General features: G+C 36.0%; 1 protein-coding gene and 1 non-coding gene across 2 annotated transcripts in view; both read left to right on the top strand.

Moving 5' to 3' along the window:
* Positions 1–24,581, top strand: part of EFL1 (elongation factor like GTPase 1) — a 93,466-nt gene that overhangs the window by 28,864 nt on the left and 40,021 nt on the right. The window contains exon 5 of the mRNA XM_026448055.1: positions 8,448–8,502. Coding sequence (XP_026303840.1) covers positions 8,448–8,502 — 55 coding nt within the window. The remainder of the gene's footprint in view (positions 1–8,447; positions 8,503–24,581) is intronic.
* Positions 20,065–20,229, top strand: LOC111527209. Its single transcript, XR_002726588.1, has one exon. It is a non-coding gene; the product is annotated as a U1 spliceosomal RNA (small nuclear RNA).

Genomic DNA, 24,581 nt, shown 5'->3' with positions numbered 1-24,581 from the left:
GACATCTGGTTTATGCCTCTCGTCTTGGAGAAGTTATTAATAGTGTCTCCTTTCACTGAAAATCCTAACTTGGACAATGAGCTCTATGTGGTCACCTTTATTATCACTGATATATTTTGTCCTTGATTATTTTATGCTTTGATTTTAATAATTCTGTAAGTGCATTTTTGGCTAAACTTTTCTGCATTTTTACATTCTCTGATGTTTTGGAAGGTATATCCTATTTTATTTCGATTAATAGCGGCTTTTTGTGTTTTTCTGATCATTCTTTAAATGTAAGTCAGTACTGAGATGTTCTCCTTTGTGTCCTACCAATTTAAGGCTTAGATATTGTAAGTTCTTTGAGTATGGCACCGGATTCATTTTTGTGTCCCTGACAGTATTTAGTAGTCTGCTTTGAACAAAGTACTCAAGAGTAAGTATGGAATGAATCTTAGGAAGCAGTTTGGTTTTATCAAAATGAAGAGCAAAGTTTGGTCTAGTCTGGAATGGTATAAGTGCCTCCCGATAAAGGAACTGGGATTGCACTTGGAATGAAGATCCAGTCAGCCCAGTGGCTCTACTGACCAAACCCAACTGCGAAAGAGATTTCAATGATCTGTTTTCAACTCGCCTAGGGACTCCCAAGTGAGTTTTCAGTAAAGTCTTCTCCAATTAAAGATCTTTCTCTAAGATTACACTGCTGCTAAGTATAAAGACAAAGGAATTTCCCACTGCCAAGCAGAGACAGACAGAGAGTAGCCTGGTTCAGCCACTGTGGCTGCTCACAGTGTTAGCAATAGCACTGTGTTCCAGAATGAGGAGAGTGAGGGCCCCGAGTTGGGTGGGAGAGCCCAGATGGAACAATAGTTTGCACGGCATGTAAAGAGTTCTTGAAAGAGGTTGAAGATTTTTGTGAGCACCTTCAGTTGATTGAGCCACGTGTATTTCCAAATAATAGATTTGGCCTCTTAATTTAAAGTAGACATAGTAATAGAAAGCTAGGTGTAGTCAGTAACAGCCAATCACTTATGAGGCAGGGGAGGGAAGAATGACCTTTTTCAGAATTTAAGTTGTGAAATACACCTTATACTCTGATAGGCAGTTTACAATGCCTGACAAAATGAGTCATCTTTTTGTTTTGCCAAATTTTACTCTAGCTAAGTGCCTCCAAGTTTAGGCAAAATAAGGACAAGTTAACTGTTCTTAAATGTAATAATGCCATGGACTCTCATGAATAGAAGTATTTGATAAGTAGAAAATAGTTATCTTTGACATTGTGTTCAAAGTATAGGGGTTGCTTATGTGTAAAGCTGAAAGGGGATATAATTGGGTATATATGAGGAAGGCTGTGCATGAATTGAGTACAGGTGCTTTCTAAGTCCTAAGTTACTGCAGTGCTGCTTAGTACAGTGTCTAATACTTGATGATGCTCAATACGGATTAATGGAATCTAAATTTCTTTCTCCACTAAGATCTCTGTCAAGTATATGTGATCATAAAGTTAACTGTTCTATTTTCAGGATCCAGTAGTCGCAAACAATAGCAAAATCCTAGGGTGTTTTATCTTTCATTTTTAAAAAACATATACTTTGAATTTTTTGTTTTAAAAGCAATACCCATTCTTTGTTAACAAATTTAGCTGGCACATTTTAATTTTGGTTTTACTCATTTGAATTTCAAAAGTTATACATGCTTATTGTGAAAATCCAGACAATAAAGAAGTGTCAGAATAAGTCTCCTCATCTTTGCCACCACTTATCTGATATAACCATTGATCACAAATCACCTTATAGCCTTCCATAGTTTTTCCTATAGTGCTCCTCTCACACACATGCTTTTGTACTTTTTTTTGCCTACCTCTTTCTTTCTTTCTTATTATTATTTTTTTTAATAAAAGTGGTATTGAATGTGTTATCAGTTTGGTGCAGTTCAACAGATATGTATTAAGCTCTTGCTTACACAGTGTCAAGAGCCACTGTACTATAAGTGTATATAATCTCTGTCCCTGGGCAGTTTCTCACATTCTCTTTTGTCATGTTTCAAATTCATTACTGTTGCTATTCTCTTTATAAGTTCACAGGGCTTTCCACCTCATGGTGTTGTGAAACCCAAATAATGTAATGTTTATTAAAGCACTTAGTTAAGCTTAAAGCAGTGAGTATGACTGCATGATTACTAAGAAGTGGTTATCCCTGAATAATTCTAATTTTTGTCACTGCTAAATCTGCTTCAGCTGCTTATATTTTAATTATTTCAGTAGGTTCCATACATTTTCAAAACACCTGATTTTACTTACTGTATTTTTATTTTATTTTATTTTATTTTATTTTTTGAGATGGAATTTCACTCTTGTCACCCAGACTGGAGTGCAGTGGGGCGATCTCAGCTCACTTCAACCTTCACCTCCCAGGTTCAAGCTGTTCTCTTTCCTCAGCCTCCTGAATAGCTGGGATTACAAGCACCCGTCACGACATCAGGCTAATTTTTATATTTTTAGTAGAGATGAGGTTTCGCCATGTTGGCCAGGCTTGTCTTGAACTCCTGACCTCAAATGATCTGCCCACCTTAGCCTCCAAAGTGCTGGGATTACAGGCGTGAGCCACCACACCCGGCCTGTATTTTTACTTTTACATGCAGTATGCCCAGACTTCTTTGTCTCAGCAGATGTTTTTTAAAAATTCCTACTAGGCGTATCTTTAACAATTTTTTTCTTCCATATTCTTGGCTATATTTGATAGATGAGATATAATAGCAGATATTATAAATTTCATTCTGTTAACGTGTGTTTTAGAGTCTAAGATTTCTTCTAGCTTGTATTCCATGTTCATTATTGTTATTTTATCACTAATTAGTTACAGCCAGAGATTTTAAGTCAGTTGCAAATATAAAGTTCTTCTTTGTCAGAAAGACCACACACACCTCTTGAAAAGTTACTTTCAGATTTGATCACATAATTTCCAAGTGTCTTCCAAGAAAGTGAGCATGATGGCCTTGAGTGAAAAACCTGTGGCACTTGACCAAAACCTCAGTTTGTTTCTAATTATGTCTGGATGGAGTGTAATTTGATTACAGCTGACTGGCCTGAAATGATCCCAGTAAGATGCTGAACTGAATCTGGATGAAAGTCTCACTATTTTCTACCTTCATCCAAGCACTATGGAATCACTGAAATGAATGAGTTTGGGATTTCATGTCCAAATCGATTTTTAATACTACCACCTTATGTTTTCATAGTACCATATGCTTTTCAAAATGCTTTTATCTATAGTATTTGATCTGTGCAGTCTGTTTTTAGCTTCTATATTTCAAAGGCCAGTAATGGTTAGGTTGGAAGTAATACCTATTAGAATAGTGACTTTGAAAACTTTGAAATCGTTTCCAGGTGTTTTAGATAGGCTACATTTGAGTGATGAAACTTTAAACTTTCTTTTTTATAAAAGAAAACTTTACTGCTTGAAGTAATCTTTTTAGAAATTAGTAGCCCCAAAGATTTCAGGATGTTTTCTGTTGTTGTTCTTTTTTATATTTAATGGGTGTAACTTACTGCAATGTGAATAATGCATAATATTTGTAGGGAAAAGTAGGGAAGTAGCCAAGGAGAAAAGATGGGACAATGAAAACTGAGTTTTATTTAAATATCTGAGGTGATGGAAAGGAATTTTAAGCAATTACTTGAGAAAATAAACTCCCCTTTTTTGATTACAGTAGGGATGGCAATAAGATGGAAAAAAAAATCAAGGAATGTTGGAGAATAAAATAATACCCGCCCAGTATATATATATTGGGGGCATTGTTGAGGTTGCACTTGTGATCTGATATCCATATTTAAGTGTTTTGTAGATATTAAAGTTAATTTGCATACATATATATCTGTATATATACACATATAATAAATCCAGATATACATGAATTATATACCTATATATAATACACATACGTAACACCTGTATAATAGATACTCCTATTTATCAGTATTATCACTTAGATTACTCAAGACCTAGAATATATATTTGGAACAAAAGTAAAATCCCTTATTCTGGTTCTACTTGCCAGCCCCTTATCATTTTATACAAATGATTGGATCACTAACATGGCAAATACATTTATAATAAAACCAGAATCTATCCCCTTTTTTTTATGAAGACCACTGATTTGAACACTTACACACTATCTGGCACAACTTTGTATGACTCACAAAACAAACATGGATACTTCCCTCTCTTGGAATGAACATAGACGAATCCATGGACATATAGAAAGATGTAGTATTCAAAAGTAAAGACCAGTTTGACCAACAAAAGTGATATTCCTGTCTGAAACAGACTTCTTGTACAAAACAGGAGAAAACTGAGAAAAATGAGTTATTACTCAAAGTAGAATTAAGAGGGCATTGCATTGATTAAAATCAGAGCAGATAGTCAAGAAAAACAAATCAACTGAGAACAGAAAAAGTTACTGGAAATTAAAAACTTGGTTACAGAATTTTAAAACAAAGCAGTGAGGAACAGATTCAATACTGAAGAAACCTGAATCACTGAGTGAGAAGAAAGATAAAGGAATTCTGATAGAACTCAAAGGAAAATAACATGAATTTTTTTTTTGTTTTTTGTTTTTTGTTTGAGACAGAGTCTCACTCTGTTGCCCAGGCTGGAGTGTGTGATCTTGGCTCACTGCACCCTCCGCCTCCCAAGTTCAAGTGATTCTCCTACCTCAGCCTCCCAAGTACCTGGGACTACAGGCACGCACCACCACGCTTGGCTAATTTTTGTATTTTTAGTAGAGACAGGGTTTCACCATGTTGGCCAGGCTGATCTCGAACTCCTGACTGCAGATATCTGCCCACCTCAACCTCCCAAAGTGGTGGGATTACAGGCGTGAGCCACTGTGCTTAGCCCAGAACATGAAAATTTCAAGTGAAAAGACTGGAAACATGAAAAATATATACAGAGAATTCAGTATAAATAAATGTATATACTAATGTATATATGCGTGTGTGTTTATACTGGAAAGAATAATAAGAGAGAGTTTTTAAGGACTTGCGCTCTCATCGAAAGAACACCCTTAGTAACAGGCATAGTTGGAGTATAGGAAAGACATTGGGAGAAAGAAGACCCTTAACCTAGACCTTGAAATAATCCAGAGAAAAATATGAACTTGAAGACTAAAGAAAATATTCCAGAACATCCAGATGGTTTGAAGCAGGATGCCCACTTTAAAAAATAATAGTTAAAAGAAAGAAAAGAAAGTCAAGTCAACATCAAGCATCTCTTCTTGGCTGCAGAATTTTGAGAGGAAAAAACATGTGATTCATGAATTGTCTAATCTTCTAGACTCTTGGAATGTAAGCTCCATATGAGTAGTGATTTTTTTCTACTCTTCCCTACTGTACCTCTTATATCTAGAAAAACGTTTAGCACATGATACATACTCAGTAAATACAGTCATGCATTGCATAACAATGTTTCATTCAGTGAAGGACTACATATATATGATGATGGTCCCATAAGATTATCATACCCTGTTTTTAGTGAACCTTTTCTATATTTAGATACAGAAATACTTCCCATTGTGTTACAATTGTCTATAGTACTCACTACAGTAACAGGGTGTACAGGTTTGTAGCCTAGGAGCATTACACACCATATTGGCCTAGGTGTGTAGTAGGCTGTACCATCTAAATTTGTGTGTCAGTATACTCTGTGTTCACAGAGTGATTAAATTGCTTAAGGATGCATTTCTTAGAATGTGTTCCTGTTGTTAAGTGATGCATGACTGTATTTGTAGAATGATTGGATGTATGAGCAAAAAAAAAGAAAAAAACATAAACACATTCTCTAACGTTGCAAAATCTCACCAAGTTTACCATTGATACACCTTTCATTTTAACAAAGAACTACTTAAAATAGTACTGCAGCTAACCAAGAAATGAATTATAATGTAAAACAACATAGAGGAAAGAATAGAGAACAACAAAGCTATTAATGTGTACAGGTTAAGCCAACTAAGTGTTTTTATAGTTTCTCAAGCTTAGGTCTTTTTAAAAATAATTGTTGAAAGGGAAGATGCACATTGTTTTAAAAAATCTGAATGTAGAATCTTTGTTTTAACAAAACCTAGAAAGTAGATATAGTAGGATTGTAAGGTAAAAGAAAAGTTAACTTAAAAGATAGTGAATTTTTAACTTTTCCCAATGAGGAAGCAGCAGTTATAGCATTGTTCTTGATACAGGTAGAGACAGATAGATTTAGATTTTCTTTAAGGAACTCACTAGTCAGAGAGATAAATAAGATATGTAATTTCCTACTAAGTGAAGATTTCTAAAAAAGAATGAAGAAAACTTCATTTGGTAAAATAAAACATAACGAAAAAACTAAGATGAAAAAAGATAAAATGGAAGTATACTAGACCCAAGACTAAATGTATTACCACAGGAAATGTGAGAGAACTTAACAACTTAATTAAAAGAGAATGACTCTTTAGATTGGGCACTCCAAAAAACTCAAGAGAATCGTGCTGTTTGCAGGAACCATGTGAAATAAAGCAGTTCAAAGTTTGAAAATAAAGAAAAGATAAAGACAACAATTGTTTAAAGTAAACAATTTTGTAAAGATAAAGATACAAATTTAGTGTTAGGTAGACGAAATTTCAAGAGGAAAAGCATTCAACAGGACAAACAGTTATATTTTATTAAAGAAAAATACAGTTGGAACTAAAATTATAATGGTCATAAGTCTTTATGTCCCAAGTAAGGTAGCACTGAATTACAGAGTATCCTAAAAGTCTGGAAACACAGGACTGTTTACTTCATTATTATAGTTATTACTGTGAAATATAGAAAAAATCTCAGTGTATGTTGCTCCAAAGAATAACCATAGAATAATATGACTGAGATTAAGTTAAAGTAGATTAAGTAGGTAAAAAAGAGTAAAATATAAAAATTTAAAAAGTATTCCCTCCTCCAGACGTTTTAGATACTGTGCATATAAAGCAAAACATTAAAATAAAAATTAAAATTTACAGAATAGAAATTGTATGAGAAGACTTGGACATGCCTTCCAAAATTTGACATGTAAATTAGGTAGAGGATAAATATGAAAATAGAATATTTAAATAATATAAACAATAAGCTTGGTGTAATAGATATAAAATTTTGTACTCTAAGTGGAAATTAAGTTTAAAATTGAATTTACTAGGTCACAAGAAAAGTTTTAATAAAATCTCCAAAATATAATCTGCATAAACTATTATTTATTTTCTGACCACAATAAACTAAAACTCAAAGTTAATAATAAAAAGATGTTCAAAATATTCTAATCAGCTAGATATTAAAATATAGTCTCCTAAGTCACTCTTAGAGCAAAGTAGAAATTAAGTTTGCAGTTACAGAGTAGAGCAATCCTTTGGTTTAAAACATTTACATTTCACTTTAACCAAACAGCTTTAGGATAAATTACACCTATTTTACAATATTTGTTTCCCTATTAGAAAGAAATGAAACTGAAGCTCCAGGTATTTGTCACAGTGTTGGCCTCTTTGCTCATTGACAAGTGCCTCCTCTGTAGGAAAACACTACAGTAGCACTAGCGCTTATCATCCCCCTGCAAACTTCCTTTGTAAGCTGATGTATAATAAAGAACGTTTTTGCAATTACTCTTAAAAATTGATAAAAATAGCTTCCGTAGGAAGGTATAACAAAATATCCAAAGGGCATGGTGATCTCTACTCAGAGGTCAAGGAAATGAAAAACAACATACCTCTAGAAATTAGTCTAAAATCACTACAGGCTGAGGTTCCAGTCAGGGAGTGCTCAAAAGACTACCTAACAAGCACCTGAATCATTGAAATTATTTGCACAATATGAGATGTCAGTTCCAGGGGACCTGCAATTTCGAGCAAAACAAGCCTCGATCATCAAAGAGGACTCAAGCACTGTGGAGGTTGTAGACTAGAAACAGATACAGGAAAAAGACCAACACCAAGTCATGTGGGACTATAACCTCCAAAAGGGTGGAATAGAACACTCAGGTCTGGAAATGGAAAAGGAAAACTGATGGCTCATACGAGCAGATGCTAAATTTTCAGGAAATTTGTTAACCGGTTGTTAAACTTGGCCACTATTAAAGATTAAATCACATAAATTTATAATCGAGTTAATTATATTAAAAATAAAGATAATGAATGCTTAAATGGACCAAAAAAAAAAAAATGGCTGACATTTCTGACAATATCAAAACACAGTGAGACTAGAACACCTAATATTTGGAAATGATTCAGTTTGTGAGAGAGTGTTTAACTGCCAGAGCATCCATTCTTTTGCCGTTTTATAGGGTTAAGAGATAACGCTTTTTAGGTTGGGCTTTACTAAAAAGCCAGACAATATAGTACTTTAGGCTAGAATATTTTTGTGTTATGTTAATGGCCTTTCCCCGCTATTGCTTTTTGGCCTTACCCCCTGCATTTTATAGATATTAATTAAAGATGGAAAGAAGTGTGCCTGTGTGGATTTAAAAATTGACAAAAGTAAGAATTCAACATAACAAAGCCTTTAGATGTGATTCCCAAACTCTGAGTATAAAAAGCTAGCGTTTGCTTTTATTATGTAGTGAGAAAAAAAAATTAACTATTCATTCCACTGAGGTAATCAGAGAAAGAATGACAAGTCCCCCCTTACAAAAAAAAAAGAAGATGCTAGTAAAGAAAAAAAGCAAAAATTAAATTTTATACAACAAAATATACTAGAATTGATAAGTAAATAGCAGATGTATTTAAAAAGATGAGTACAATAGTTAAATGTCTCACTGAGGAAAGGGGAAAACAAGTAAGTTAGGAATGAGTGGGAATGAAGAGATTTTAAATTGAGATTTGAAATAGAGATGTTAAATTGTAAGAAAATACTGTATAATTTTCAAGGCTAATTAATTTCCATATGCAAATATGCCCTTTGATTTTCTAGGGAAAAAAATGCTGCAAAACTATTTCAACAATAGTGTCCTGAATATGTCAGTAACTAAAGGTACTGAGTTTTAGTTTAAATTTGCTTTTACTATTAAAGAGGTTGAACACTATCTTATATCTAAGTTGGCCACTTATGTTTTTTTTTAATTGTATTCTTTGGCTGTGTTTTTAAATTGTGGTATTCATTTTCTGATTTATTGGTAAAATCTTTTTATCTGAAGCTATTCATCTGTGTTCTGATCATTCTTTTCCATTTTTGACTTGCTTTTTAACTTTATTTGATTTTTTGCCATAAAAGTAAAAATTTATGGGAAAAGATATAATTTAAAAAATTTTTTTTCTGAATGTCTTTAAAGTTTTACAAGTTGGATTTTTTGTTTTTGGGTTTTTAGCTTTTTTCTTCTTTACTTTTTTCATTTATGAAGACATGCATTTTAATTTTATTTAATACTTACACATATGTGTCACTTTTTAATCCATCTAGATTTTTATCTTGGTTTATGGTATGGAGTAGAGATACAATTTTAACTTTAATTTTTTAGTTTTGAAAGTAGGTGACCCAGTGTTTTAACTCTATGAATTGAGGAACACACACACACACACACAGCCACACATGAAACATTCCTAAGAATTTGCATGTCTTCTGGGTTGGGGTAATATGTATGTTGTGAGTTCATTTGTAAATAGTCAGAACTTAACTTTATCTCTAAGAGACAAAATCCATTGTAGCAGTGGATATAAAAATAGATTTCTTTCTTTTTCCTTCACTAAAGCATTTGCTTCATGTTAGCACAGCCTGGGGAAATGAAGGTCTCCTATTTGTTAGCTAAACAATGGACTTATTATTCACACTACTCTTTAAGTTGTTCTTGTCTCTAAATCCTCAGATAATAAAACTCTACATTTCTTTGTTTTTATGATTGCATATGTTTTCACCGTAGATTGTTTCACTCTATTTCATCTAATAATCCCTTATCTGTCAAATTGTGAGGAATTTGGGAGTTAGAAGTTTTCCTTTTCTTCCTTACAGTTTACCTAAGTATCTTTTTTTCCACTTCTTCTCCAAATTTTGGGGGGAAATTCCCAAAATAACATGAACATGAAATGCCGGAGAAACCATTTAGTAGGGCACTAGAGAGCACTGAAAAATATCTATGCTAACTTGGGCAGTTTGTTCTTCATCTCATTTTAGACTATGCTTTTAGTTTCCTTTTGTGGTTGGTCCTGCTGGGAAGGTACAGGTGGGTGCTGCTTTAATGTGAAATGTGACAGGTGGGTGCGGCTTTAATATGAAATGTGACTTACGGGGTAGTAGAAGGAACAGGTTCCTTCTCCTTCTCAGGGAGAGGACTCACTGTGGTAACTAATGCTTACTTCCACCAGGCAACTGAGCTTATGGTTCACAGGTCAACCTCATTGAAGGATTTTGTCTTTTCCATTGTTAGAATACCTTTCCTGGAGGTAATTAATGCTTCTAAATCACTCTCTGAGGTTGCTGTAAATGTGTGCTACCGTTTGCTTTATTACTTACCTCACGCTTCTGTTGTTTCCTGTGGGTACCAGGACTATTGTTTACTGTCCAGAACCTTATGTATCTCAACTACAGATCTTTTGCACAGTAATATAGCAGTTGGACCTTTCTAAGATAGACATTTATAATGACTTTTCAAACAGGTTCAAAGATGATGAAATATTTTGGCTAAAAATAATTGTTAACCACTGATTATAGTGATAGTAAGACGAGGTCACTTTTCTTAGCCACTCTCTAGCCTGCTTCACATCTTTACCCACCTCTGAGGTCTCAGAGTTCTGAAGCCCCATAGAAAGTAAACCAAAACCATGGACACAAGCATGAAGGCATGACCAGTTCTAGCCACCGTTGAAAGGTGATTCCTCTGTTATTAATATGTGCTGCTCAAGTATTCTGCTCTTGGACTTGTAAGATGACCTGATATTGTTCTAGGCAGACTTCCCAGTGCTTTGCAGTTTTTAGGGAATCCTGTGTTTGGTTTTATTTTAATGCTGACTTCAATAATTCCCTAAGAAACGTAACTAGCTGCCAACTGACCCTATTCACAGAGAACACAAGGGCCTATTGTAAATCCAGTGATAATATTCAAAATGGCTAAATATTCAGTTCCTCAGAGTTACAGAATACATTTTGCTAGACCCTCTTTAGAACCTTTATTATTACATTTCTCCCAGCTCCTTCTGTCAGATTTAGGGGAGGGTGGTGCAAGTTATCACCAAACAAACCTGTTCTCGGCTAGCCCCTGTTGCTCTCTGTGGAGCGGTAGTGTGACATATTCAGCAGAGCAAGGACAATTGGGCCAGTGATTATTAATCCTGAAAGATGCCCCTAAGTGGTGTCTTATAACCAGATCCGGAGGAGGCAAGGATTTCTCCCCAAAATAAGGAGATTAACATCCCAAAGGAGGGAGTGAGAAAGCTGCCTGCTAAAAAACAAACTTTGTTGCCAAGTTCATTTTTATCTCATGTGTTTGAAGATTAAGCAGATGTATCCTGCAATATGCAATGCTTTGTTTGAGTTACTCAAGAACACCAAGTTTACTTTAAGGACAAAATTATTATAAAATAATAATTTTATAATAAATAAGAACTTTTCTTTCTCCCTACATTTGAAAAAGTTGGTACTTTTTGCTGCTGAGTATATAGCCAGAGGGCTTCTATGGTAAAATCCTCTGGACAAATCCCTGGTTTTGCCATCTCCTTCTCAGTAAACCTTGGTATCAGGTGGGCTGTCACCTCCCAGTTCCCTTTCCTCCTTGCTGGGCTTTTTCACCTGCAAACTTCCTTGTTGTCTTTCCACCTCATACCCTCTAAAAATGCCCCAGTACCAGAGCAGCTCCAATCTTGGCGTAAGGTTGGATGCCTAATTTTCCTCCTGATTGTACGCTGGTACCTTCACTGGCTGACTGTTCTGGTGATTAAATCTGACTTCATACCACATTTTGGCTCCATGTCCTTCATACCTGTAAAATATGATATACAGGCAACTTGCCATCCTCTTTGGCCCAACCTGTCCTTCCTAACAGAATAATACTTCAGATATAGGTGACCATTAAAGGAACCTGTTACTTTGTAAACTGTCCCTGTGCTTCATGAAAGAAAACCTAAGATTGAGTTAGCAGCTATGTCAGACTGTTAGCTCACACCAAACATATTGTCAACCACAAACCGAAGAGCTTTTCCCAAACAAATAGCTGCCTAGAAATATACCTGTTTGTACAACTGGTTTTTTCTTTGTTTGTTTGTTCTTTGAGACAGAGTCTTGCTCTGTTGCCCAGGCTGGAGAGTGCAGTGGTGTGATCTCAGCTCACTGCAACCTCCGCCTCCTGTGTTCAACTGATTCTTGTGCCTCAGCCTCCTGAGAGCTGGGACTACAGGTGTGTGCTACCACAGCTGGCTAATTTTGTATTTTTAGTAGAGATGGGGTTTTGCTATGTTGACCATGCTGGCCTCAAACTCCTAACCTCATGATCTGCCTGGCTCGGCCTCCCAAAGTGCTGGGATTACAGGTGTGAGCCACTGTGCCCAGCCACAGCTGATTTTTTGACCTAAGTGCAATATTTTATTAATTTTGTACATGGAACATGGAGGGAACTGGAAGTTTTTAGGGGACCGAGGTTATGAAAAAAGAAGTATTTGGGAAGATGTGATAGCCAGCTTTCAAGAATTTAAAGGCTTGTGTTATTCCAGAAAGTAAAACTAGAAGCAATGGTGTTATAATACAGAATGTGATTTGAATATAACACAGGAAAACCGGGAAGAGCCGAGGGATAGAGGCAGTGTCATGTTCATTGGCCTGCTAGAGAACTTGTTATGTAGATGTTCATAATGAATAAGTGAATTCATATATATACACACACACATGCATACACACACACATGGACACACATAAATTAGAATTCATGACCATATTCTCTTAGGGATATTATGAAAGAGATTCCACATTGCAGGCAAGTTGTTTTAAAGCAAGTAAATTGCCAAGCTGCTTCCACTTCTAGAGCTCTGTGTTCACATGGTTGTGTTTTTCTCTATTGTTACTGAGGATAGTAAATGTATATCAGGTAACAGATATTTTTCTGTCCATCCCATGTCAAGTATAGTCACAAAGTTTGTCTGAAATGATTTTCAGAAGCTTTAAAATTTATTTTCGTGGATATGCAAAATGCAGAAATATAAATTAACTTCAGTCTTACTGGTCATCTGGAGATCATTTTGTCACAGTCAGTTACATTTAGGAAAAACTTATATTGAGTTACAGAATGTGCCATAATGAAAGGGAAATTTGCTAATAGAATCATAAGGCCTTATGTATTTAGAGCTTAAAGTAACTTGGGATACCATTTTATCCCTTCTATATTTTTTATGAAAGACTTTTTAAGAATCTAGCTGATATTCGTGATAACTGGTCAATTAAAAAAAAATTTTAGGCCAGGTGCAGCGGCTCACACCTGTAATCCCAGCAGTTCAGGAGGCCGAGGCAGACAGATTGCTTGAGCCCAGGAGTTCGACACCAGCCTGGATAGCATGGTGAAATCTCTTCTTTACAAAAATACAAAAATTAGCCAGGCATGGTAGCCTAAGCTTATAGTGCCAGCTACTGAGGAGGCTGAGATGAGAGAACCCCCCTGAGCCCGGGAAGGTAGAGGCTGCAGTGAGCCATGATTGTACTACTGTACTCCAGCCTGTCTTAAAAAAAAAAAAGAAAAATTACCTATATACCATGTTTATCTTCTTACCAAGCTACCGAGAAGTATACCTTTTTATGTTAAAAGGGGAGAGGAAGGGATCTTGTATGATTAATGTTATTTTATTCTACTTTACTTTTTATAAACATCAAAATTTATCTTAGTAGTTTTTACTTCTGGATCATAGAATTTGTTGTCACATTCAGATTGACTATATTTTTTCTCATGGCTGAATGAATGTTATGTTTTTCTAAAACCAGTCCCCTTTAATGGATAATTAGTCTATTGCCATGGTCATTGTGTTTCCTGTTTGAGGCAGTGTTCCAGTGATAATCAGTATATTTTGTTGTGGTGGTGGTTTTTTCTTTTTTTTCTTTTTTTTTTTTTTTTTTGCCAGTTTAATCACAGTTAGTGCTTCATTTTTTTTCGTTTGATCTGTAATACAAATTGGGTTCACTCATTCATTCAACAGATATCTATGAAGGATCTACTAGATGCCAAATATAGCAATTCTGGTGAGTATCTGAGTAGAGAGACAGTAATGCCATAGTGAGTAGGAGTTGGGGAGTGGGGATGGGGAAGAGTTAAGAGATTAGAGGAAAGAAGATAGCAAAGCCGGAGGCACTAAAGCAACACCTGAGGTCTTCCTATGTGTGGTCAGTAGAAGTGTGGAAGCTGGGATAGAATAGAGTTAGTACTCTCTCACAGTTGCCTTGCCTGATTGTGTTTAGATTGTCAAGGTACTTAGTCCCTCATTTTTCCTTTCAGGGTTCCAGTTGATGTTAATTTTAAACCAGTTTCACCCATAGAGAGATATTTGTAGACAAGGGACCTAGTATTTATTTGCCCAACCCTTTTGCTCTTCTGTAAGGATGATTCTGGGTTTAGACACTGGTCTTTTTGGAATTATTGCTTCACTCTCTCCACCGTGATGCCCCCCTCCCCGTTTCTGTGCATAACCAGCTGTATAGAAGTGAGGGTGGACCCTTGCCTCTTTGTTCCCACCAGTTAGTCTGCCTCCCTTCTTCTTCTCTACCAGCTAGATTTGGCATTTTTACTTTTCTTTCAGTGGAGGGAGGGAGGGCCACTGTGAAGGAGATTTCAATGATTGTGAAAAGGAGAGGATATATTATGACTTGGCCTTAGAAAATATAGTCTTCTTATCTGGGAGATATTGAGGAAACATGGCACAGAGGAAAAAAAAACTGGCCTAGAAGTCAGGAAAACTGGGCTGTCTCCAAAACTGCCAGAGATTATCTGGTCTGGGATGTGCCTTTCCCCACGCTACCCTCAGATTCCTCATTAGTAGAGTAGGTGAGATCTGAGGACTTGCTGGAGTTTACATTTTTGTCATTCTGTCTTCAAAATCAATCAGAGACAGTTCTATTTTACAATCAAACTATAAAACTTGCTTGCACAGCTTAGAAAAATAATTCATGTTGACTAAAACAGACCATTTTAGGGATGATTTTGTTTACCTGATAAGGTACTAGGTCTGGAGACCTGACTGCTTCCATATCTCCCTGAAGGCTTTTCTCATTACCTGAGTGTACTAGGAAGTATTGCCACCTCTTCTGCCACATAAGCCAAATCCCATGAGCCATTCTGTTTTTTTTGTTTGTTTGTTTAATTTATTTATTTAGCGAGAGGGCCTCACTCTGTTGCCCTGGCTAGATTGCGGTGGTACGATCATAGCTTACTGAACCTTGAACTTCTGAGCTCAAGTAATCCTCCTGCCTCAGCCTCCTGAGTAGCTGGGACTACAGGCACATGCCACCATGCCTGGCTAATTTTTACTTACTTACTTACTTACTTATTTATTTATTTATTTATTTATTTATTTGCGAAAGAGTCTTGCTGTGTTTCCCAGGCTGGTCTTGAACTCCCGGGCCTCTTTCCTCAGCCTCCCAAAGTTCTGGGATTACAGGTGTGAGCCACCATGCTAAACCCATTTTCTTTATGGAGAATAGTAATGCAAATAGTTACGGATTAGCTTCAGTATAGACTGTATTATTTTCTAGGGTTCAGAGGAGGGGCAAGTCCAGAGAATTGGTAGAATGAGCTCTTGAAAGTGATTAGAGTACCTCCTGGAATGAAATTCCTCCTAAGGGAGAAGAAACCAGGCATGACAGGGTAATCCAGTAGTCAAGCTTTAGTCTCAAGAGAGAGGAATGATGTGCTGCCTGTCACTTGATTTGCCTTTTGGCCCAGCCCTGTTGCTCCCCTGATTGAGACCTTTGGAAGGTAAGAGTAAAATCTGGAAGAACTGACCTCTGTAAGACATTGGATCACAGCAATGCCTTTTTTCCTCTAAGAGAGTGAGGCAGAAGAAAGGAGCATTTCCACTATTCCAGAAACCATTGCAGAGTTTGGGTACCCTGACAACCCATTAAGTATCTACGGCAAGTATGAGCTCTTGAGCCCATGAGGAATCTCCACTAGGATGCCCAGATTAGTTGATGAACACATTCCAAATAAGGCCCCGTATGAACTGGTGGAGACAGAGAGCCAGTGTGATTTGATTGTTAATATTAATCTAACTTCACTGGTAGTCACAGGCTGGGAAGCCTTGAAAAAATTATTTGCGTTAGTCTGTCTTATGAAAGCTTCTTCAAAGATGCTCTATCAGCATGTTTGCTTCGTATTACAGTGGAATTCTTTAGTTTGTTGCTGATAAGTCTGAAGAACGCTTGTTGAGAAGACACACCTGAGTACCTCGATAGAGTAAAGGGGATTCCCGTGAAAATGCCTTATGAGTCTTCTACTTGGGGTCAATTAAAAATGATAATCTTACCTCACAGTATTTTTGGGGTCTTTATTCAGAGAGTCACATATACAAGGCCATCACGTTCCACATTGTGGAAATCATCAACTTGAAATAACTTTCACGTTATTTTCCTAGCCTACATTTTGCAGCACTTTCTCTCTGGCTTTCTCAGAGCCAAAGAAATATTTCCCATTATGTGAGCTGAGTTTATTTTACTCTGCTAGTGGTTAGATTTTGGCAGTGGTAGATGGTAAAAGTGGAAGGAGACACTTGGAAATTCTTTGAGTAATGTGTTGGATATTTTTTTAATAAATAAATAAAGGCAGCTATAGAGAAGCATGTGGTGCTGGGGATTGTTTTGCTTTCCCAAAAACTGAAGCAGACCAAAATCAAAGAACAGTTTCCTAAGCCTTTTTGAGCATCTTCCAATGGATATTTAAAAGACCAAACTTGATGTGAACCACAATGTCAGGAGCCAGAGTGTAGACAGAAGTATGCAGCCAGGAGGAGGCTGGTTACGTGCACTTGAGTAAGGAAGTGATTTGGTTGAGGACACACCTGGCCAGGAGAATCAGTATAAAGACATCGCAGTGAAAGCCACATTTTATCAGTCATTAGAGGATGTAGAGAAAATTGATACAAGGAGAGGAACCATGTGCCCTCCCCTTTGCTGCCAGTTTTTTTTTATAGGTTCTGAAATGGTTTGTTTTTATTAGTTGCAGTTATTAGCATCTCTAAAAGACTCAGAAACACTTAAAATACCCATGTAATTTGTGTCATATAACATTTTAAGTAAACTTATTGATGCATAATATGCATATAGAAAAGTATGCAAATCTTAAATGCACAGCTTGATGAATTTTCATAAACTGAATGTATGCCAGTGTAACTAGTACCCAGACCCAGAAACAGAACCTTACAAACATCCCAAAAGCCAAGCTCCTTTGTCATTACTGCCACCTCACCCCTTCACCCTATTAGATTTACCTGATTTTAAGCTTTATATATAGAATGTGCTCTTGTGTTGGGCACTTTTCATTTAGCATTCTGTTTATGAGGTTCATCCATGTCGTGGCACATGGTTGTGATTTGCTCATTCATGTTGCTGTGCTGTGTGACTACCACAGTTTATTTATCCACTCTTCTGTTGTTGGATATTTAAGTAATTTCCGGTATTTGACTATTACGAATATTGTCGCTTTGAATATTCTTACATGTGTCTTTTGGTTAATATGCCTATGCTTTCTGATGGAAAGAAATTGCTGGGTCATAGAGTAGGCATATGCTCAAGCTTAGTTAATGTACCACTTTATGCTGCCCCCAAGGTTATCTGAAAGTTCCAGTTGCTCTATATCTTTGTTCCTACTTGTTTTTGCTTTCATTTGAGTCATTTTTGTGTGTATGGGGTAGTATCTTACATAGATTTTGCTGGTGACTAGAGAAGTGAAAAGTCCTTTTCATTTATATATTGACCTTTGTTGTTTACTGATTTGTGGAATGCCTGTTAAGTCTTTACCCACTTTTAGATTCTCCGCCTTTTTTGTATTGATTTATAGGCATTCTTTATATATTCTGCATAAAAAGTCCCTGGTTGGGTATATGTATTGCAAATATTTTCTCCTCTGCAAGTTATCTTGCTGCCCTCTAATGATGTCTCTTGATAAACGGAAGTTCTTCATTTTAATATAATCTAATATTTTTCAATTTTTTCTTTTAAGATTGATGCTTTTTGTGTCATGTTTAAGAAATCTGCTTATTCCAAAGTCATGGCGATATTCTGTGTTGTTATTCTGTAAGCTTTTTTTGTTTTACTTATCGTATTTAGATCTGTAGTCCATCTGACACTGGTTTTTGTAACAGATGTAAGATAGGAGTCAATGTCAGTTATTTTTTTCAATCAGATATCGGGTTGACTTAAAACCATTATCACATCCCCACTGTACTGCAGTGTCGCCATTGCCATATATCAGTTTGTGTAGTTTACATCCTCAATAATGGCAGCTCTTTAATTCAAAGGTTATGGTAGCTTGTGTCTAATAACTTTTCCAGGTAAAAATTACAATTTTTTTATTTTAAAAGATTACTTGTAATCTCAATACTGGCATTCCTACAGTTTACATTTTAGTTATTATTCTATTTTTATTTATATAATCCTATTTACATTGAATTACATATTCTACTTTATTTCTAAGTAGTCTTCAAAATTCAGTTTTTAAGATGTAGTCTCGCTCTGTTGCCCAGGTCTTGAGCCTCCTGGGTTCAAGCAGTTCTCCCACCTCAGCCTTCTGAGTAGCTGGGATTACAGGTGCCTTTCACCTCACCCAGCTAATTTTTGCATTTTTAGTAGAGACAGGGTTTCACCATGTTGGCCAGGCTGGTCTTTAACTCCTGACTCCCAAGGTGCTGGGATTACAGGTGTGAGCCGCTGTGCCCAGCCAATACTGTGTTTTTATAACATGAAATCAAAACCCGTAACTGCTATAGTATAAAACCCCATTCATATTGAAAATGGTATTAATACCAAAAATTCAACCTGTAGTTCTGGTTATTTCATTGATCTACTAAGTGAGAAAGAAAATGTGAAGGTTTTTTTTTTCAGTCCACAATAACAGAACTGCTTTGAAAGTTGCTGCTTCTCACCAGGAAGTAATGCATGCACTGGAAAAGATACTGACTTGAATTGAAATGATCTGTATTTGCTTAAAAATTAGTTAATATTCTAATATTGTTACTTTTGCCTTTTAGGAATTCAGTTTCCTCAAGTAAGCTGTATCAATGTCATAGTCAGTACCTGTGCCACATCAAGATGCAGACATAGGGCAATAGTCTCAAAAATCCCAAGCTTCAAGGCTCAGGGATTGGAATAAATACACAGTAATAATGTGACTGCATTGTAAAAATGCTTCAGGAGCACTTACAATAAGAAAATGTGAGAAAATAGAATGTGGGATCTCTGCCTTGATCTCTGTCTCCCCCGTGGTGCACAGCATGAGTTTATAAATATAAGTCATTACTAGACACTTATTGAAGTAAATCTAAAAAGCACAGAAGATATATGACATATTCTTGCAGCAACTGTTTAGAGCCTGCCCTCAAGGAAATCACAGTGTACTAGACTGTAAGATTCTACAGGACCCTCCAAATTCCATAATTCCTGAATTGACTTTGTAGAAAATATTAACCTTTGGAAAAGTGATCATTACAGATGGTAAAGGACACAGGGGTGGCATGGGGTGATGCAGGCCCACATCTAATTCCATGGTGGCCTGTGAGTAGATCTGGAGATTAGAGTTTGGCAGTGGGACTAAGGTTCAACACAGCCTTCTTAAACTGAAGGCTAAGACTCCTTACTCTCAGGACCTTGGTTAACAGCAAGAAACATTCCACTTCCCTATCAGATAGGAATCCAAGACTCCCTCTGTGGACACGAGGCACCATGAAATCCAAGTCTGGCAATCCAGAGGTGAGACCACAGTTTCAGTTTCTAGGATCTAAATTGATTAATGCAAATGTAATCCATTTACAGTATAATCCCAGGTTCATCAAACAATGTGAGCATTCAAGGCACAGAAGTAACAAAAAGCCTATTTTTTTTTTTTAACTTCTGGTTATTTTTAAGCTTTTTTTTTTTTTAAATCATCATAGATACTTACTTGGTAGGGGAGATACCAAAATCACAAAGGTGGTTTCCCAGGGTGAGGCTTATTCAGTACACTCCAGGTGTGCTGATCCCCTGCGATTTCCCCAAATGTGGGAAACTCGACTGCATAATTTGTGGTAGTCAGGAACTGGGTTCGTGCTCTACCCTGACGTAAATGTACTTTTTTTTCTTTTTTTTTTTTTGAGACAGAGTCTCACTCTGTCGCCCAGGCTGGAGTGCAGTCGCACGATCTTGGCTCACTGCAAAGTCTTGCCTCCTGGGTTCACGCCATTCTTCTGCCTCAGCCTCTCAAGTAGCTGGGACTACCGGCACCTGCCACCCTGCCCAGCTAGTTTTTTGTATTTTTAGTAGAGACAATGTTTCGCCGTGTTGATCAGGATGGTCTCGATCTCCTGACCTCGTGATCCACCTGCCTCAGCCTCCCAAAGTGCTGGGATTACAGGCATGAGCCATCGTGCCTGGCCTAAATGTATTTTTTAAAAAGAAAGAAAAAATATTTTTATCATCATAAAAATAGTACATTTGGTGTGACCATTTGTTTAAATATAGAAAAAGTAAAATGAAAATGATCTTTAACCCCACTATCCAGACATAGCCACTATTGATATTTTGGAATATATCCTCCAGCTTATTTTCTATGCATATATTTTTTTCTTACATATTTTATGTATGCATTTAAAGTTGTAATTTTAAAGTACACACATTTTAAAAGAGGAAAGATACTTTTTTACAAACATAAGTTAATTATAGAATATTTGCAAATTACAGGAATAAAGAAAAAGATAAAAACCAGGAGCTGAATGTAACAATCATTAACTTTTTAAAATTGTAAAGTATTTCAGACAATAAATAATATAATGAACATTCATGTACCTGCCATCCAGACTCAACTAATTTTAATGTTTTTCTGTAATTGTACAACTCTCTTTATACCTGATTAAATGTTAGCTAAGTCCCTTTCCTTATCCCATCAATAACTCCCAGATTCCCCAGCCATACCACTTCTTTAAACTTGCTGTGTAATTTTCTCTCCCAGTGCTTTAGAACTTATTTGTAATTTCAGTAGGTGTCTGTCAGCAATATTTTTTTAATGTTTAAACTTTCCATAATAGTATCATATTTTTCATGACCTTCTGTAACTTGCCATTATTGTACTGTTTTATGTTTTACAGATTTTTTTCTATGTTGATTCCATTGTATGAATTCATTATAATTTATATTTTCAATCTTCTCTTGGTGGATATTGAAGGGTGCTTTCAGTTTTTTGCTATGACAGGTGCATTACAGTGAATACCTTTGAACATTTTTTTCCTTGTGCACATAGATGAGTTTTTCTAGGGGGTACTTCTTAACCCTGTCAAACTCCACTTTCTTTTCATAACAAATATTCTGACATCACTTTTACTACCCAGAAATGAAATTCAAAGATCAAATAATCTGCCTGCCTGCATAATTTCAAAAATATCAGTATAGTACTTTTAAGGGATAAATAAAAGGGAGGTGATTTACAGTAAAATAATGTGCATTTTAGTATATAAATGTTCCAGTTGGACTACATGAGTTAAGTCAGATGTTTGTAGTCACCATGTTTCTGTGACAGTCACAGATTTAGCTTGATACAGATGTATGGTATTGATGACTCATACACCATGAGTGGCTGTCGATAAAATGGTGAACACCTTGTTTTCAGAACAAGTTCATTCTTCCTTTGATTTATGTGGTAATTCCATTTCTGAAAATTCGGTGTATATTAAACTACAGAAAATTCTGTTATTAAAATTGAATTAGATTTAAACTCAGATTATTGTGAACAGATTTTTCCAGCAGAATATTCAAAAGCTATACAAAGAGGGTAATTCTTTGTACGGGAGGACATTTTCACACATGCAAAGCACTGACCCCTGCTCACTAACTGCCAGTAGTAGGCCCCAATCAGAAACGCCCCCACCAGTCACTCACTAAATCACCTAGAGAGGGGTTGTATGGCTGTGGATGGTGTGCTGTTGGTACACAATTGTGCCTGTTCTCAACACTGCTCTGGGATATACAACTAGAAATCACCTTGGTGAGTTGAATAGTCTAGTCATACTTTAATGAACATTGCAGCTTATTCTCCGTCATAGTTGTAACAATCTTTGTTCTCATCTACAGTGCGCAAGACCTACTTTTTCTGCATATACTTGCCAACACATGGTTTCTTCAGACTCATACCAGTTGTATTGGTGTGAAATAGTATCTGGTTTTGATTTGCGTTTACCTTATTATCAATGAGATTCTTTTTTTTAATGTTTTTTGACTGAGGCTTTCTTTTCTTTTAATGTCTTTTCTTGTACTATTTATTTATATTCTTTGCCTAGATTCCTATTGGGTTGCTTTTTTTCATTGATTTGTACTAGTTCTTTATATACTTACAATTTTTTGTCTCCTTTAGACATTGAAAGCATCTCTTACTTTGCAGCTTTTATCTTTGCAGGATGTGTGTGTGTGTGTGTGTATAAATTTCAACTCTTATTTTAGATGCAGGAGGTATGTGTGCAGATTTGTTACATGAGAGTATTGCATGATACTGAGGTTTGGAGTACGGATTCCATCACTCTGGTAGTGAGCATAGTACCTGATACGTAGTTTTTTAACCAACCTCCCTCCCCACTCTCTAGTAGTCCACAGCATGTGTTGTTCCCATGTTTGTTTGGTATCTTTTATTTTGAAGTTTTTTAAAGAATATAGTGAGTCTTACAAATCTTCAGTCTTATGGTATCATATGATTTGTGCTTTCAGGTTTTATGTTTCACATTTAGGTCTTTGATCTATATGAAATTTCTTTTTCTAGATGGTGTATGACACAGATGCAATTATATCATTTTTTCCATTGCATTGGCTAATTGTTTCAATGCTGTTTACCGAATAATCCTACCTGTCTGCCACTGTTGCCCCTTCGTCATTCCCACACGTGTTGGTCTTTTTCTGGGCTCTTCATTTTTTTCCATTGATCTGTTGTCTAACAGACCACTGTCACTACACTGCCTATGTATTTTTATCCCCTGAGGTTGTGCCATTTGCTCAAAAAGAGAGTTATGAACTGACCCTTAATATTTTCCTTTAATCTGATCCATGACTAACAAAAATAGCGTACAGTTCAAGGTGCCCTTCTCTAGTTTCACCTACTCATTCAGGTTTTCTTTAGTTTTCTCTTTCTTTGATCATTTCAATCAGGACCATTTGTATACCTGTGCTGAAGTTGCCATTTCTTCCAGAAGTGACTCTGTTTCCTGATTTTATTTGAAAATATTTAGGGTTTAAAGGCAGAAGGAATTCAGTTATGATTTCGTGGTTGTGTAAAGCTGTATCTCTTCTTCCCCTTTTCTTTTTGTCTTAAAACAAATTTCCAGCATTGTTTTCAACTATATTAAGCATTTTGTGCTTCTGACTTGCTGAATCTTGTGTGTTTCCCCCATTTATTTAAATCATTTCAATTGGAATGCAGCACATGTTAAAGGAGTATCACTTAAAACCATGTGTTACTATATAAAATATAAATTTAGGTAAATGGGACAGGATACAAAACTCATAAATGGATCTGATCCTGAATATGAATTTGTGCTTCATAAAGAAAATTATTATAATTTTCCTTATAGTTAACAATATATAAAAAAATTAAATATGCAGTTTATATCATACTCCAAAAGAACTCTTAAATCTGATTAACAAATCTATGAATAAAACCACTGCTACTCTGACTGTTATAACCACCACTGCCACTACTTGCATTTATTGCAGAAGATTAGAACCTTATAACATTCAAGTTCCTTGGATTCCAAATCGAACATAACAAGAATGCATGTTGACTAAAGAAAAGAAAATGAATGGGATGGAAAAGTCTTTTCACTTGTACCTTAATGCTCCACCCTGCAGCTGTCAATAATGACCTTGGTTTCTCACTTGGACATCTAGTGGTGCCCTTTCCACACCTCATCACTCCTTCCCATGTCCTCTGTTTGGTTATTTCCATACTCCTGAATGCCAGTTTCTCCAGGAGGCCCATAACCTTTTCAGTTTCTGTCTTCACATGAACAAAAAGTGTACTTTTCCTATTATAAGATGTGTCACATTGTGTCGTAATTAGCTGTTTATTTGCCTTTGTCCCTCACCAGATTTTAAATTCTGTGAAGATGGCAGCTGTGCTCATGTGCACTCATTCATTGAGGAACCTATGAAGTGCCCATTTTGGTCCTTGCCCTTAAAACTGAACTCATTGAAAGACTAACAGAAAGTTGAATAACTGTTTATCAATTATTTGAAAGCACAGCTTCCTGAAAGTTGAATAACTGTTTATCAATTATTTGAAAGCACAGTTCCATTAGACACCAAATGGAAAAAGCTCAAAAAGTTACTATAGAGAAAAAAGTAGAAGCAAAATATAAAGGGAAACTATAGGCTGGAGAAAGAAATGTGAAAGAGTTCAAATGTTTATTACATAAAAACTAATATAAATAATAAAAAT

This window comes from Piliocolobus tephrosceles, chromosome 6, assembly GCF_002776525.5.
Source record: "Piliocolobus tephrosceles isolate RC106 chromosome 6, ASM277652v3, whole genome shotgun sequence".
Classification (NCBI taxonomy): Eukaryota; Metazoa; Chordata; class Mammalia; order Primates; family Cercopithecidae; genus Piliocolobus; species Piliocolobus tephrosceles.
The sequence above is the reverse complement of the archived record's forward strand: the minus strand, read 5'-3'. Positions and strand labels throughout refer to the sequence as shown.